Source organism: Podarcis vaucheri (assembly GCF_965113315.1).
Source record: "Podarcis vaucheri genome assembly, chromosome: 6".
In the NCBI taxonomy this organism is placed as follows: Eukaryota; Metazoa; Chordata; class Lepidosauria; order Squamata; family Lacertidae; genus Podarcis; species Podarcis vaucheri.
The window spans coordinates 8763986-8778148 of NC_138764.1; the positions used below are offsets into that span (position 1 = coordinate 8763986).

The 14163-nt window shown below is 41.7% G+C and overlaps 1 protein-coding gene across 3 annotated transcripts in view; it reads right to left on the minus strand.

Annotated features, from left to right (window-relative positions):
• Window positions 1-802: 802 nt before the first annotated feature.
• Window positions 803-14163, minus strand: part of COP1 (COP1 E3 ubiquitin ligase) — a 114274-nt gene continuing 100913 nt past the window's right edge. For all 3 annotated transcript variants that reach the window (XM_082229070.1, XM_082229069.1, XM_082229071.1), the window contains exons 19-20: window positions 3734-3778; window positions 803-1919 (exon numbers count right to left, since the gene is read on the minus strand). In XM_082229070.1, the coding sequence (XP_082085196.1) occupies window positions 1902-1919; window positions 3734-3778 (63 nt within the window). In that variant the 3' untranslated portion in view covers window positions 803-1901. The remainder of the gene's footprint in view (window positions 1920-3733; window positions 3779-14163) is intronic.

A 14163-nucleotide genomic window follows, 5' to 3' on the forward strand; every position in this document is an offset into this window, starting at 1 on the left:
TATTTGTAAGCAACCTTTTTTAGCATGTGATTTACATGGAAATAATGCCTTCATGTATGTGACAAATACCAAAGAAATGCTGGAAGACATGTTGAATTTCTGTAACATCATGTGAAGTTATTTATTCCAAACGGAACTCCTCCTCTAGCCCCAGAAAGACAGGTCAATATTGTAATGTGAAGGTGGCCTTCTCCTCCTCTGAGTAAGAGTGGGTGGATGGCGTGGAAAATCACATGTAGAAAACTCTCTTCTGCTGTGACTATGAGAAAAAGCCCATTTATTTTTCAATGAAAGTTGGAGTTCTCTGGATTCCATTTAAAACCAGGCCTGGCCAGGAAATGAGATTTCAGTACAGCATGCTGTCCACATGTTGCCATGCGCTTTTCACTAGAACTGCAATCCAGCTAAAGAAACTGGAAATAAAATTGGTAATCATGTGTTTTGGTCAATTAATTTTCCATTTCTGAAGCAAGAAGCATATTTTCCTTTTTTTCAGGGAATACACACATGGCTTGGTGTGATTTATTCCATCCAATGTGAGAGAAAAGGTGAATGCTTATTTTCATGTTTGCCATCTGCAGTGTGTGTGTGAAAAAGATTGTTTGGAAAAATCTGCTACCCAATTAACTGAAATCACCCTTTTAAATTTTTGTTTCTGATTAAGCCAACTATTTAATTAATTCAACTATAAAACAATGTAGCCCTATTTTTTAGGGGTGTGAAGTCTTCTGAAATGCCACCCCCCCACCCTCCCCAAACAAACAAGCCTTCATTTTTTTTGGCTGACAAATTAACAATATGGAACATTTGAAATCACAGTTTATTTCCCCATTCTCTTCACTTGTACAATTAAGTGTATGCATGGTTATTAAAAAATAAGGCTACCATAGCCTGTCCCCAAAATATATTACAACATTCAAAATGCTTGGCTTCTACAAGTGACACAAATGGGGGATGGGGTGCTTAGTGGCAGGGAGGGGTTGAACAAACTGGACCGTATGTGGACAGGCTTTGTGGCCTTTCACCTCCAGTTAAAGAATTTCAATATAATTCAGATCAGAAGGGACAGAAAGTCCTTATTGACAGTTTGGTGGCCTGTCAATGAGATAATGGTGCCAACTCTGCTCCCAGGCAGCATATGCCCACTTCACTGATGGCACCCTGACTTAGCTGGCAGTCCAGAGAAGGGGCCGGGCAGCAGATGGGCTTGGAGACTGAGCTGCTTGCGTGGCCTTAGAAGTGGTCCCCTCACATCAGGATAGAGGAATTAATGTTTGTTAAACAGACTGCTCTGGTAGGCTTCAGCGTTTGGAAAAGTAAACTCGCCCGAACTCAGAAATCATTTCAAAAACAAAAGCAACTAAACCAAATATTACTTGATGGCCTCAAATTAGAAAGACACATGTCAGGATAACAGATGTTTCCCCGCTTCGTGGGAATGGGGAGTGGGGGAGAAGAGAAAAAAGGGCAGACGTGGTGATTCAGAAGGTGGCTCCAAAGCACAGCCCTTGAAAAAAGCCTGGTACAAGGGCAAACCTGTCACCATGTCTATCATCAGAGGGCCATCTGCTTCTATGTGTGGCTCAATGAACTTTGACTATTCATTTTTCAGCATCCACTTTTATTTAAAATAATCCACGTCTCCCTCCCCCATCATAAAAATAAGACAAGCAATAGAACCAGCAGCAGCAAAGTCTGTGGAGTTAATGTTGGTGGTACTGAATTCCCAGGTGCTTCCCAGATTCCCACAGTGTCCTAAGAGTGTCCCATATGTGAAAACAAACCCCCCAAAATGTGATCACTCTGAGAAGGAAGAGCAGGTTAGCTTCGGTTTTGTGCCCCACTGAGAATCCCCGATGAAAGCAGGATCAAGTATTCAAAGCCTTGAGAGAGAACATATTTCATACTAGCTCCAGTACCTGGTTAAAAGAAAAGCAGAAAACAATTAAGAAGGGAAAAGCAGACACCATTTTATTTCCTTATTCACAAACAACCTTCTAGCTTAGGGCCATATTTGAGGTGGTGCAGGCAACCATATTTGTTGCTTACATGGCTGCATGCATTAAGTGGGAGGCAGGAAGAAAATCAATTTTTATTAACAAGACACAGATAAAATAGATGAACAGAGGTAGACCCCCATACCACATGATTATTCACCCAAACTTCTCTTTAATCTAGCCTAGCTCCCGATACCACAAGTGAGCTAGGCTAGAAGAAAAGGAGCCTGAAGCGATGAAGTGAGGTCTGTTGGCTCATTTCCTTGTTTCATAAAAAGATTGCACATGAATCCCCATCCTGTTTTATCGAGGAATAGAAAAGAGACCAAGGTGGCTCCTTGTCTAATGTGGCCCTTGAAAGTGGTCTGGTCCAGGGGTCTCCAAGCTTTCCTTGCCTTGGGCTGGTGTCTCCAGTGACGATTGCGCAATGGGCACGTGCACAAACACTATTTCCAGTGCACATCCCAGGTCGGAGGAGGCCCGTGAGCATGTGCACAAGCTTTTTACGGTGCTCCTCCGACCTGGAAGTGGGTCCCCGCGCCGCACCGGTATGAGCCAGTGGCGGGAGTCACTGCAAGCCGGATAAACGAGTCCTTCAGGCCTTATCTGGCCCCCGGTCCATAGGTTGGTGATCCCTGGTCTAGTCCCTTTCATTCTCATGTCATTTAGTACTGCAATCTATGAAGGTATTGCTTAAGGAACCTTTGGCACAAGGTAGAGTGTTTCTAAGTACAAAATGCACATAGGGTAGAATGTTACAATCTCAGTCTTTCAAAGGTTCCCTTTAAAGAATGTTAGAAATGACAGGTGCTAAGCTCACAACCAATTCTCCCACCAACATCTGTACTGACTTCAGGCTTAATATAATTACTCCAAACCAGCAAGTTGAAGGTGCATAACCATCTCCCAGTACAGATTTACACAGCAAATATGTGACAGCCTTGTGGACTATAAAGGGAGAAACTCAAAGAAGAATCATTTAAATGGTGCTTACTAATAAGAAAAAGGGAGCACTTAAAGCAACCCCATTCAAGGTTGTTTTCTAGCTCTGATCTTCTTTTCCAAAGCTACTTTAGGGATTTGTAGCTGGCCAGAAAAAAGACAGATTATCAGCAGGGAAATACCCTAGCTTTTAGCTCTATTTACTTTTAGTGTTATAATTTACCTAGCTAACCAGCTCAATTATTCCAATTATCTAGATGCACTGTAACAGAGATGGAGTCAGCTTCTGAATTTTTGTTTCCAATTTAAATGAAAGAGGAAAGACAAGAGATCGAACAAGTCCAGAAAGGGCACAAGACTGCTCACCAAGGCAATGGGATGCCAAGGTTCAAAGTACTGCTGCTGAGTGAGGTCATCATCTTCTTAGATGGACTGGGAGTATCTAGAACATTTCCAGAACTCTAAGCTCCAGAGTTCTTAGCTGCGTTGGTGCAGCATTCTTCATGTGCAACTTGCACAGAGACCATAAAAAATGGAACAGTCTTCTCATGTTTCATTACCTTCCAGAGAGGCCCTAAATGGCCTTCTGGACACTGTTACACCCCTCACCTTTTCATTACTTGGGCATATCTGATCTCCAAGCTCACTCTATTCCCACACCCCTAGCCTACAGCAGATGCAAATAAATCACTTCACATTATAAACACTTGGGAGTAAGGAGGAAATCCAGGAATGGGCTTTTCCAATTTTCAGTTACCTTGTGGCTACTAAGTGAGTGGCATAGACTAACTTACCTTAATTGTACCCTGACTGTTAGCAGCAATCAGCACATTGGACTCCTGCAAAACAAGAAAAGTCATCAGGGTTATGCTGCAGGCACTAGGAAGGGGACGTGGCTGCTTGTATACTTAGATCACTTTTGATTCTGCAATTCCAACTTTAAGGAGAAGTTGATATCTGACTTATTTTTTTAAAAACACTGTACCTGAAAAAGTTAGGAAACCATTTAGAGAAAAGCAGGATGTATTTCAAAGTAACATACAAATATGAAATCACATCCAGATCTGTTTGCGTGGGAGCTAAACAAGAAATACAAAGTTTACTTTGTTTTTTAGCCACTAGTACAAAAGGTTCCATGATCACTGCAGATGGCGACAGCAGTCACAAAATTTTGGGAGAAAAGCAATGACAAACCTAGACAGCATCTTAAAAAGCAGAGACATCACCTTGCTGACAAAGGTCCATATAGTTAAAGCTATGGTTTTCCCAGTAGTAATGTATGGAAGTGAGAGCTGGACCATAAAGAAAGCTGATCGCCAAAGAATTGATGCTTTTTAATTATGGTGCTGGAGGAAAGTCCCACGGACTGCAAGATAATCAAACCTATCCATTCTTAAGGAAATCAGCCCTGAGTGCTCACTGGAAGGACAGATCCTGAAGCTGAGGCTCTAATACTTTGGCCACTTCATGAGAAGAGAAGACTCCCTGGAAAAGACCCTGATGTTGGGAAAGATCACAAGGAGAAGGGGATGACGGAGGACGAGATGGTTGGACAGTGTTCTTGAAGCTACCAACATGAGTTTGACCAAACTGTGGGAGGCAGTGGAAGACAGGAGTGCCTGGCGTGCTCTGGTCCATGGGGTCACAAAGAGTCAGACACGACTAAACAACAACAACAACAACAGGTCTCATGCGCCTTGTCTAAGCTCACCAATTGCCAAACATAAAGAGATTTCAGTTTATTCATCCAACTAGTAATGGACCACATTTACCCAGGGACATGGCCCTCCAGATGATGTTTGTTGGACTGAGTCTGTCATCTGAACCTGGGCTCATCAGTCAAGAACAAATGTTGGTTACATCTCGAAGCAAAGAAGGACACAACCACAATTTCATCTTTCATTCAGTTGAGAAACCTTTGGCTTCCATTTTTAGATTTCTCAAAAGTCTAGCTCAACTTCACCTTCCTATTATATTATATTCTAGCCTAGGCATATCATGAATTTAATTTGTAGTTAGGCGCAAGATCTCTTGTCATATCAAACATTACAAATTTCCCTCTCCTCTTTCTACTTATGCCTGGCATGCTCTTTTTGAACGTATTTGTCACTTTCCCCCTCTTTCTTTAGAAATGGCTCAAAACATGTCTGCTTTTCCTTCTAAAGCTTATCTTTTGTAAAACATCCCTGCCTAATCGCATTAAAGCGATTCTTGTACACCACAAACAACCAGATGAGTGGCTCTGAACTGATGTTAGGAGCTTCAAGAAATAGTGAACTGACTGATGTAAATTCCTTTAATCCAAGCTTCTAACAAAGCTATTTTGGACCAGTTTGAATACACACGTGTGTGTGTGTGTGTGTGTGTGTGTGTGTGTAAGTGTAATAACTCAGTCCACAAGGATGACTCTTTTCAGACATTCCTTCTTGGCCTATGAGCTAAAAATAAGTCACAGCTTTGTGAATTTTCCAAATTCTAAGATCAGTGTTGTCCACACGAGTAAGATGGATACCGCAACTTCTGCTTTTTGAATTAGATATTGATTTAGAGGACATTTTAATGTTCCATAACATTAGAATGTGATATGATGGTTTAATAATATTCAGTTTTTAAAATTTCTAGCATTTATATCCCTCCTGTAGATTGCCAATGTGCCTTATAAACTGTAAAATATTATAGAATAGTAAAGTTATGGGGAAATATTAAAAGAAGTAGCCAATTAAAAAAGCAATACCCTGAAAGCCCAACTGTGATAAAAGTTTCACTGCTTATCTAAAAACAAACAGTGATAGGGTCAGACATACTTCTCTAACTTAGGGTTGCCGTATTTTGAAGAGGAAAAAAGTACACATTTGCCGACTTCTACTTTTAGCTATGGATTGCTATGATGACTCTACCCATGAAAAAGAGGACGTGTCCTGGAAAAAGAGGACATCTAACCCCCCCCCTTTATTTACAAGGCAAAGGGGAGGGGCTATCCCTCTTACCTCTGGAATGTGATAACTTCATTTTGGTTTGGAAATTTGCTTTCTAGGCTGTAGAAACCACACCTCAGTCATGTAAATAATATTCTTGTAATGGTTATCCAGACCATTTGTGAATATTCTCCTTTTCCCTTCTCTCATAATAAACAATATTCTCTTGTATAACCCTCTCCTCTTCTCAGAAAACCTGGAATTTTTCTACCCTTAATTCACTAAACCTGCCCCCAGAACTTCTCCCGTCAAGGCTTTGCACAAGACTTTACCAACAGCATTTCTTCCATGTGTTTTATTTTTTACTCCTACAGATTCTCCAACCAATCAAATGGGCGGGGAACAAATTACTACTACTACTAATTTGTTTCCCCTAATTTTTCTTTAAGAACACTTCTCATTCTATCACTTGGCCCTCTTGTCTCAATTTTCCCCTCTGTGCAATCTATAGCTGCTGTTTATCATCCTCTCATTCCTTTCTGTTATTCCTTTAAGCTAGGTGTGGGAACCTTTGGGCTTTCAGATGTTGTTGAACTACACTCCCCATCATCACTGGCCACTGGCCATGTTTGCTGGGGTTGATGGGAGCTATAGTTCTTCTGGGGGGCCAACCAACATACTGTCCTCTCTCAACTTCTTTCTGAAATTCTCAAATGTATTGTTGCTTCTTAAAATCTCTAACTCTCTTTTTGACCCCTTTTAGAGCCATACTAGGTGTTGTGTAGGGGATTAGTGAATAAGATCCCCACTTTTAAAATGTTCCAAAGGGGTCACTGATCAATTCTTGCCATGCAATTATCTTAATCTGAATTATCCTCACCCTGAAGATGCCTTCTGGGTTAAGTTTAAAAAGTTGGAGATGCTATTCATGAATTTCCTGAGTCGTGCCTAGTTTGGTTCTCAGGGCTCATGCATGCAGCAATGAACACAAAACAAAACCAGGGTGCCCTTGACCCAAAAACACTTGTCAGCATGTCTGAAAGCATCACATTTCAAAAGCATGAAATGACTCATATTTGAGATTATATTGCTGTTTTCATTAGCTATCAAGTTCTTTAGTTTTTCTTACCTGCTGACATCATTTTTAGAATCTCAACGAGACCTGTGGAACTGATCCTGAGTTTTCCAAATGAAACATTCAATTTGTTACCAAGCCCTGTTTGCCCAGCAGAAACTCTCAGTTGTTCCCACATCACTTTTTATTCCCCTGAATATTGCATCTACCCATGTGTTAAAATGCAACCTTTCATTCTAGCTGCCAAGCCTTATTGATTTTTAAAAAAGAAAAACCAGCTACTGTTTTGTGAAAGTTATAAAATAGTACTGAAAGCATTCAAATTGTCTCTATAAATAGGCTGCATTTCAACATTCATACTCATGCCCCTGAGTAAATGGCTGCCATTTTCCCCAGTGGGAATGCAGCCACAGTCTGCTCTCAGGAAAAGAGGAAAGCATTAGCAAAACAGGAGCCTTATCTATAATGCCTATCAACACTGGAACCTGCTGACAGGCAAAAAAATTGTTGAAGTTCAGAACACAGAACCAAATGGTAGAAACACCATATATTCATGTGGAACAACTGTTTTAAGCTTTTTAAAATCTGCTTAAAAGCATTCATCCACTTATTGTACAAATGGACCACTCTCTCCAGAAAAATAATAAAAGGATTTTTATTATGTACAACAAGGACAAAAATCCCTAATGGAGTTGGCAGTAATATCACATAGCCTATCACTAAAGGAGAAACCATTATGTTCCACAGAAGTGATGTTACCATGCTGTGGGGAGTGATTAGAGGGCGTTCTTTGTTGCAATGCATGCTGTTTGAGCATTAGTGAATAATTGAAGGTATCAACCTATAGTACAATAATTCTCTTTTGGATGAGCTGCATAAGGGAAATGAAATAAAGACACTTCTTCCTTAAGGAGATGTAATGGTTGAGATAGTTATCGAGCGAAAATTCTAAGTCTGATGGCCATAGGATTTCAAGACTAGTCTTTTTAATTCAAGGTAATGGAGAACAAGGGTAATTCTATTTATGAAAATGCACAATTAAAATAATTGCGGGAAATGCCTAATGTTTCAGTTAGTGAATCAGATGAAGGGATAATCTCCATATATATCCTCTGGAACAACTCTTGCGAGCCCCACCACTGATATATCTCACCTTGGGGTAAATCAGATGGTCACAATGCCCCCGTCTGCTGATCTGTGGCTTCCAAATATTCCTTAACTACCTGGCAGAGGCCCCTCTACATGGCTGAAATTCACAACATGGCTTTTGGATTCTCTGATGAAATACACTGTAATAATTTGAAGCATTGTTTTTACTGATTGGATAGTTAATTAGATGTGCACATATAACTGATTTATTGACATGATGAGACTGAAATTTAATAATGTGAAGTATTAATGCCAAGGTTAACTCAATTGAGAACCTGCACCATCATCCTCATTATTGGATGGAACATCAATTGGAACGAAGGCAACCAAGCTAAAGAGGAATTAGAGGAGACAGTAAAGGGCATACATTGACACCATCTGCCTATTCTTCCCACACACTTGGTGACACTAATGCAAATGGTACCAGGGTAGACTGGAACTTAGTTAAAATAAACATCAATTCCCAATGGCGGCAGCTAACATGCCATAAAGTGCACAGACAAGGAGACAAATCTTCGACTGGTACCATAACACTGAAAGCATTGGTGTCAGATATGCTTCCAGTGGGAGGCCCTCAACAAAAAAGAATATAGATTTGCAATTTAGGGGGGGGGAGACACCTAAGCAACTGGAGTTTGAAAGAAGCTGTGCATTTACTACCTTGTTTAGAAGCCTGTAACATCCATTGGGGACGCGGGTGGCGCTGTGGGTAAAACCTCAGAGCCTAGGGCTTGCCGATCGCATGGTCGGCGGTTCGAATCCCCGCGGCGGGGTGAGCTCCCGTCTTTCGGTCCCAGCTCCTGCCCACCTAGCGGTTCGAAAGCACCCTTAAGTGCAAGTAGATAAATAGGTACCGCTTTATAGCGGGAAGGTAAACGGCGTTTCCGTGTGCTGCGCTGGTGCTGGCTCGCCAGAGCAGCTTCGTCACGCTGGCCACGTGACCCAGAAGTGTCTTCGGACAGCGCTGGCCCTCGGCCTCTTAAGTGAGATGGGCGCACAACCCTAGAGTCGGACACGACTGGCCCGTACGGGCAGGGGTACCTTTACCTTTACCTTAACATCCATTAGATTTAGTATAATTATCAATAACTGTTTCCTGAAAGAACATTACCTCTTGATACATCCTTTGTTTTATCCACTTTGGTTCTGTAAAATAAAACTTTCTTATTTGTTCAGCTTCTGCCTGAGTCTCCAAGTATCTAAGAGTTCCCTCACACAAAATCCAAAAGATAACCTATTATAGAGTGTTATATGTACCGTATTTTTCGCTCTATAAGACGCACCAGACCACAAGACGCACCTAGTTTTCGGAGGAGGAAAACAAGAAAAAAAATATTCTGAATCTCAGAAGCCAGAACAGCAAGAGGGATCGCTGCGCAGTGAAACAGCAATCCCTCTTGCTGTTCTGGCTTCTGGGATAGCTGCGCAGCCTGCATTCACTCCATAAGACGCGCACACATTTCCCCTCACTTTTTAGGAGGGAAAAGGGAGTCTTATAGAGCAAAAAATACGGTAGTTGGGATCTGCTGCAATTGGTATACAGTGGTGGCATCCGCTACCGTATGCCATAAGATTAAATATCTCCTCCCATTAATTAGGCAAGGATGTTTCATGATTAGAAGGGGAAATGACACTTCCCCACTATCCAGCCCACAGATAGGAAACATTCTGGTCCTGGGCTACAACCAACCCCAAACCTGAGTCCCGGCTTTGGGAATGCTCTTCCCAAGGGACATGGCTGGCACTCATTCTCTGTTTTAGGTGCCAGGCAAAAACATTTTACCCAAGGCCATCAGTCCTTAATTGGGAGGGTAACTGGCTATGTCTGTGGCCTCTTTTGCACACTTCCTTTTTAATTGGATGGATACACACACACTTTGGATGTGCACTTTAGGTCTTTTGTACTGCTGTTTTTTACACTGGGTTTTAATGTTTCATGCCATTTAGATTTGCATTCTGTAAGTTGCTCAGAGGTACTTTGGTCTAGGTACTGATGACATGCTACATATTTTGTTGCAAGTTACATTTGTTATAATTTAATACAGTAGAAACTTCAAGGAACCATGTAAAGGAGTTTTCTGACTATTCCAGACTATTAGCTGAAATACTATAAGCATTCTGTAGAAAGAAATAGGAAAGTCATGCCACTATGATGATGATGGCATTTTAAAAAGCTAAAACCAGCTATACTTAGCCCTTCGCATAAGAAGAGCAACGTCTGCATGGTTCTATTCTGCTGTTCTCAATGCCAACTCATCACTGCAGACCAGGCTGTAACAATGCCTTTAGCACCAGGGATTGTGCACAGATTTTAAATATACATAAAGGGGAACAATCTGGATCAGCTGGCTCTGCAAAACTAGGCAGAATCCTTCATTTTACTTAAGGAAGGCTGAAAGTGTAGACAAAAGGCATTTTGTTTGCCCATGTTGGAGGTGTGTTCAGCTTCCAATTTTACAAAGAGCCATTATTAAGAGACCCTTTATTACATCCCCCTTTGCAGTCCAAGCTCCTGGCTACATTACATCTTAAAATAAACACATGTTAATGCATATAAATAAAGAAACAAAAGAAAAATTAATTAAAAAGGCAGGTTTAATCCAGGTCAGAATCATTGTTAGCTCATGCAGAAATTTTATTTCTAAAGAACACACGGAGTGCAGGTCATTTAAGGGCTTCTGCAAATAAGTTAATTTAGGGAAAGCTTGTTTAATGCAGCTTTCTTCTGCTTTGTTGTTCTTGAGCAGGGGTCAGCAACCTTTTTCAGCCATGGACTGGTCCATTGTCCCTCAGACCTTGTGGGGGGCCAGACTATATTTTTTTGGGGGGGGGATGAACGAATTCCTGTGCCTCACAAATAACCCAGAGATGCATTTTAAATAAAAGGGCACGTTCTACTTATGTAAAAACACGCTGATTCCCAGACCATCTGCTGGCCAGATTTAGAAGGCAACTGGGCTGGATCCGGCCCCTGGGTCTTAGGTTGCCTACCCCTGTTCTTGAGTAACTTCTAACTGAACACTAACTTGAATCACACAGAATCCAAGTTGGATTCAAGAGAAATGTTATTCCTGGTTACAACAAAATGTTGCAGTGTAGGGTCTGCGTCTTCAGGATACTCCATTTCTCCTCTTTCCGTGTTTTCCATTCCCTACCCTTAAGTCAGCATTCTGTGGCCACTGAGCATGCTCAGTCTGCACTGGGCTGTTCTGGGACCCTTCCACTTGAGGAATCTTTCTTCTAATCTTTTTTGTACTTTTGTAAACCTTGAAGTCTGCTGACAACTCCTTGTGTGTGGATGCTGCCACTTTGATTACACAAGGACCAGCACTTGGGAGAATGGGTTTGCTAATATAATTAGAAATACAGATTCCTTCTGTTAGGGGGGAAAGCAGGATTCCATGCACAGTTCTGTGACCTCGTCTCAGAGGAGTCACACAGCTTCAATTATGAACCTACCTTATAATTTTGATTTATTGCTTGAACTACACTCAGCATCAACAGAACTGGTAACAGCTTATTACCATTTCTTAACAATGCCATGGGTAATGGATTAAATAATGTAATACCAAAGCCATAATAGTACAGGAGGAGGAGGAAGGGGACTTCGGGGATACCATACAACAGCAGGGAGACATTTGGGGATTGTTACAAGAGTTCTCTAAGAACTAAGAACTCTCTGTCGCACCGCTAATGGCTTCAAAGCCAGCAGTGAGGATCAGAAACGTGACCCGATGTTGCTGGAATTCTAAGAGAAATTTTGGAGCCTATGTTAAAAAAACCCTGTGTGTTTTGAACATTGCTCACTTGATATTATAAGATGCATGAATCAACCCCATGTATTTTAGAAGAGAGATGGTGCCCAATACACACCCACACATGATGAAGATGATGTTTATTTATCTCCCACCTTTCCCCCTGGCTGGGACCTTTCATCAATTAAACCATGATATCTGACACTAGCACTTTCATCTAACAGAATTTTTCAAAAGGCTATAGGCATTGTAATTATTTCTTTTTCTTCCACTTAATTCCTTTATCTTGCTAACTGTGCCGCGACAGGTTGCATTGCAGTGGCAATATTGTAAAACATAACACTGATTCTTTCCCCAACCCCTCAATATCAACAGATAAACAGGAAAGCATGCCTACTCATGGGACAGCTCAGTAGGACACATGCCATATGGAGAAGCACATGGAAGCTTGTAGAGATGTCATTTCTCAACACTGCCAAGTAAAAATAGCTTGACAACATGAGACACTGAATGAGGTTGCCTCGTGATTTTCAGTAATGAAAATAGGGAAAATATCTCTTTTCAGTGTTCTGGGATGAGTGCATCTTCACACCAAATTTGCAGGACAAGGCAAATGAAGCGTCCTATGGGAATTAAAGAAACTTACTGGAAAGCATGTCCTCTCACAAATAGCCTTGGACAAGCAAGTCTGGATCTGAATTTTTTTATTTTGTGGATTTCGAGACTGTGGGAACCACCTCTCTTTAAAGGCATAATTAACTGCTTCCAAGACCCATCCAGATACTTTAAGCAGTCAAGGGGGCAAGCGTCAAGCATACAGCAGGTTGGTCTCACATCCCCTTACCCACAAGCTCCAACTCAGAGAAAGCTTTTCTACCTTCAGATCATCAGCATCCTGTCCTGGACACACCACCAGAATGGATGGGTGTGTGTATCTGACTAATGGACTGGGCCAATTATAATCTAAGGCATACAAAGCAGACCTTTAAAGCATATACACTGGTACCTTGTGCTACGTACTTAATCCATTCTGGAGGTCCGTTCCTAACAGGAAACCGCTCGTAACATGAGATATGCTTTCGCTAATGGCGCCTCCCGCTGCTGCCGCGCTACAGGAGCACGACTTCCGCTTGCATCCCGGGGCAAAGGTCGTAACCAGGGGCATTTACTTCCAGGTTAGTGGAGCGCGTAACCTGCAGCATTCGTAAGAGGGGTGGTATGTAACACGAGGTACCACTGTACCCATCTGCAAAGAATTCTGGGGACTGTAACTGTAGCTTATTGAGGGTACTAGGAACTCTAGGTCTGTGAGGGGTAAATTACAGTTCCCAGAATTCTTTGGTGGGTGGGTGTATGCTAAGGTCCTCGATGCTAAGGTCTCCCAAAACAATGGTGTCGTCAATGCCACCTCTGAAACTTCCTTGTAGACCATAAGCTGGATAGCCTCATAATTTGAGTAATTGCTCTAACCTTTTCTGAAAATCAAATTCTCTTTGCATTTTTCAAGGATTTATTTGACCCCATAAAATTTCTGGTTATACTGCATGCTTCATTGTACCTAGCGCATTCCACTTGTCATAATTCAAGCTCTTCCTCTTTGCTTTTAGTACTTTTCCCAATATACCATGGCATCCTACACCATTATGACCTTTTCCTCCAATATCCAGGGCATTTTAGATTCTCTTCTTACAACTGGGCCCATCTGCAGGAGCGCGACTGGTCACCCCAAGTGAGTGAGGCTCATCTGACAGCAACAAGAAACTGAGGCATCAGTATTATCAGTCTAAAGATTCCGCAGGAGCCTTCTGCTTTTACCTTTAAATGACTGTGAACACTCCCCTGCGCCACCAAGCTTATGAGGGAAATTAAGAAAATGTCTTTCTCTGTTTTGTTTTATGCTGGATCTATATATGCATTAATTATTTTGCCAATCACTTTGAGGCTTTTTTTGGGGGGGGGAGCAACAAATATGTTTAATAAAAAATTAGAGTATTTCTGTTTTCACAGAATCATAGAATTGTAGAGTTGGAGGGATCATGGGGTTCATCTAGTGACTAGTCCAATCCTCTACAGTGCAGGAATCTTTCACCCAACATGCGGCTTAAACTGACAACACTGAGATTAAGAATCTCATGCTTTACTGACTGAGCTATTACAGTGGCACCTCGAGTTACAAACGTCTCAGGTGACAAATGCTTCAGGTTACAAACTCCACTAACCTGGAAGAGTTACCTCAAGTTGAGAACTTTGCCCCAGGATGAGAACGGAAATTGTGTGCCGGCGGTGTAGCAGCAGCAAGAGGCCCCATTAGTGAAAGCACGCCTCTAGTT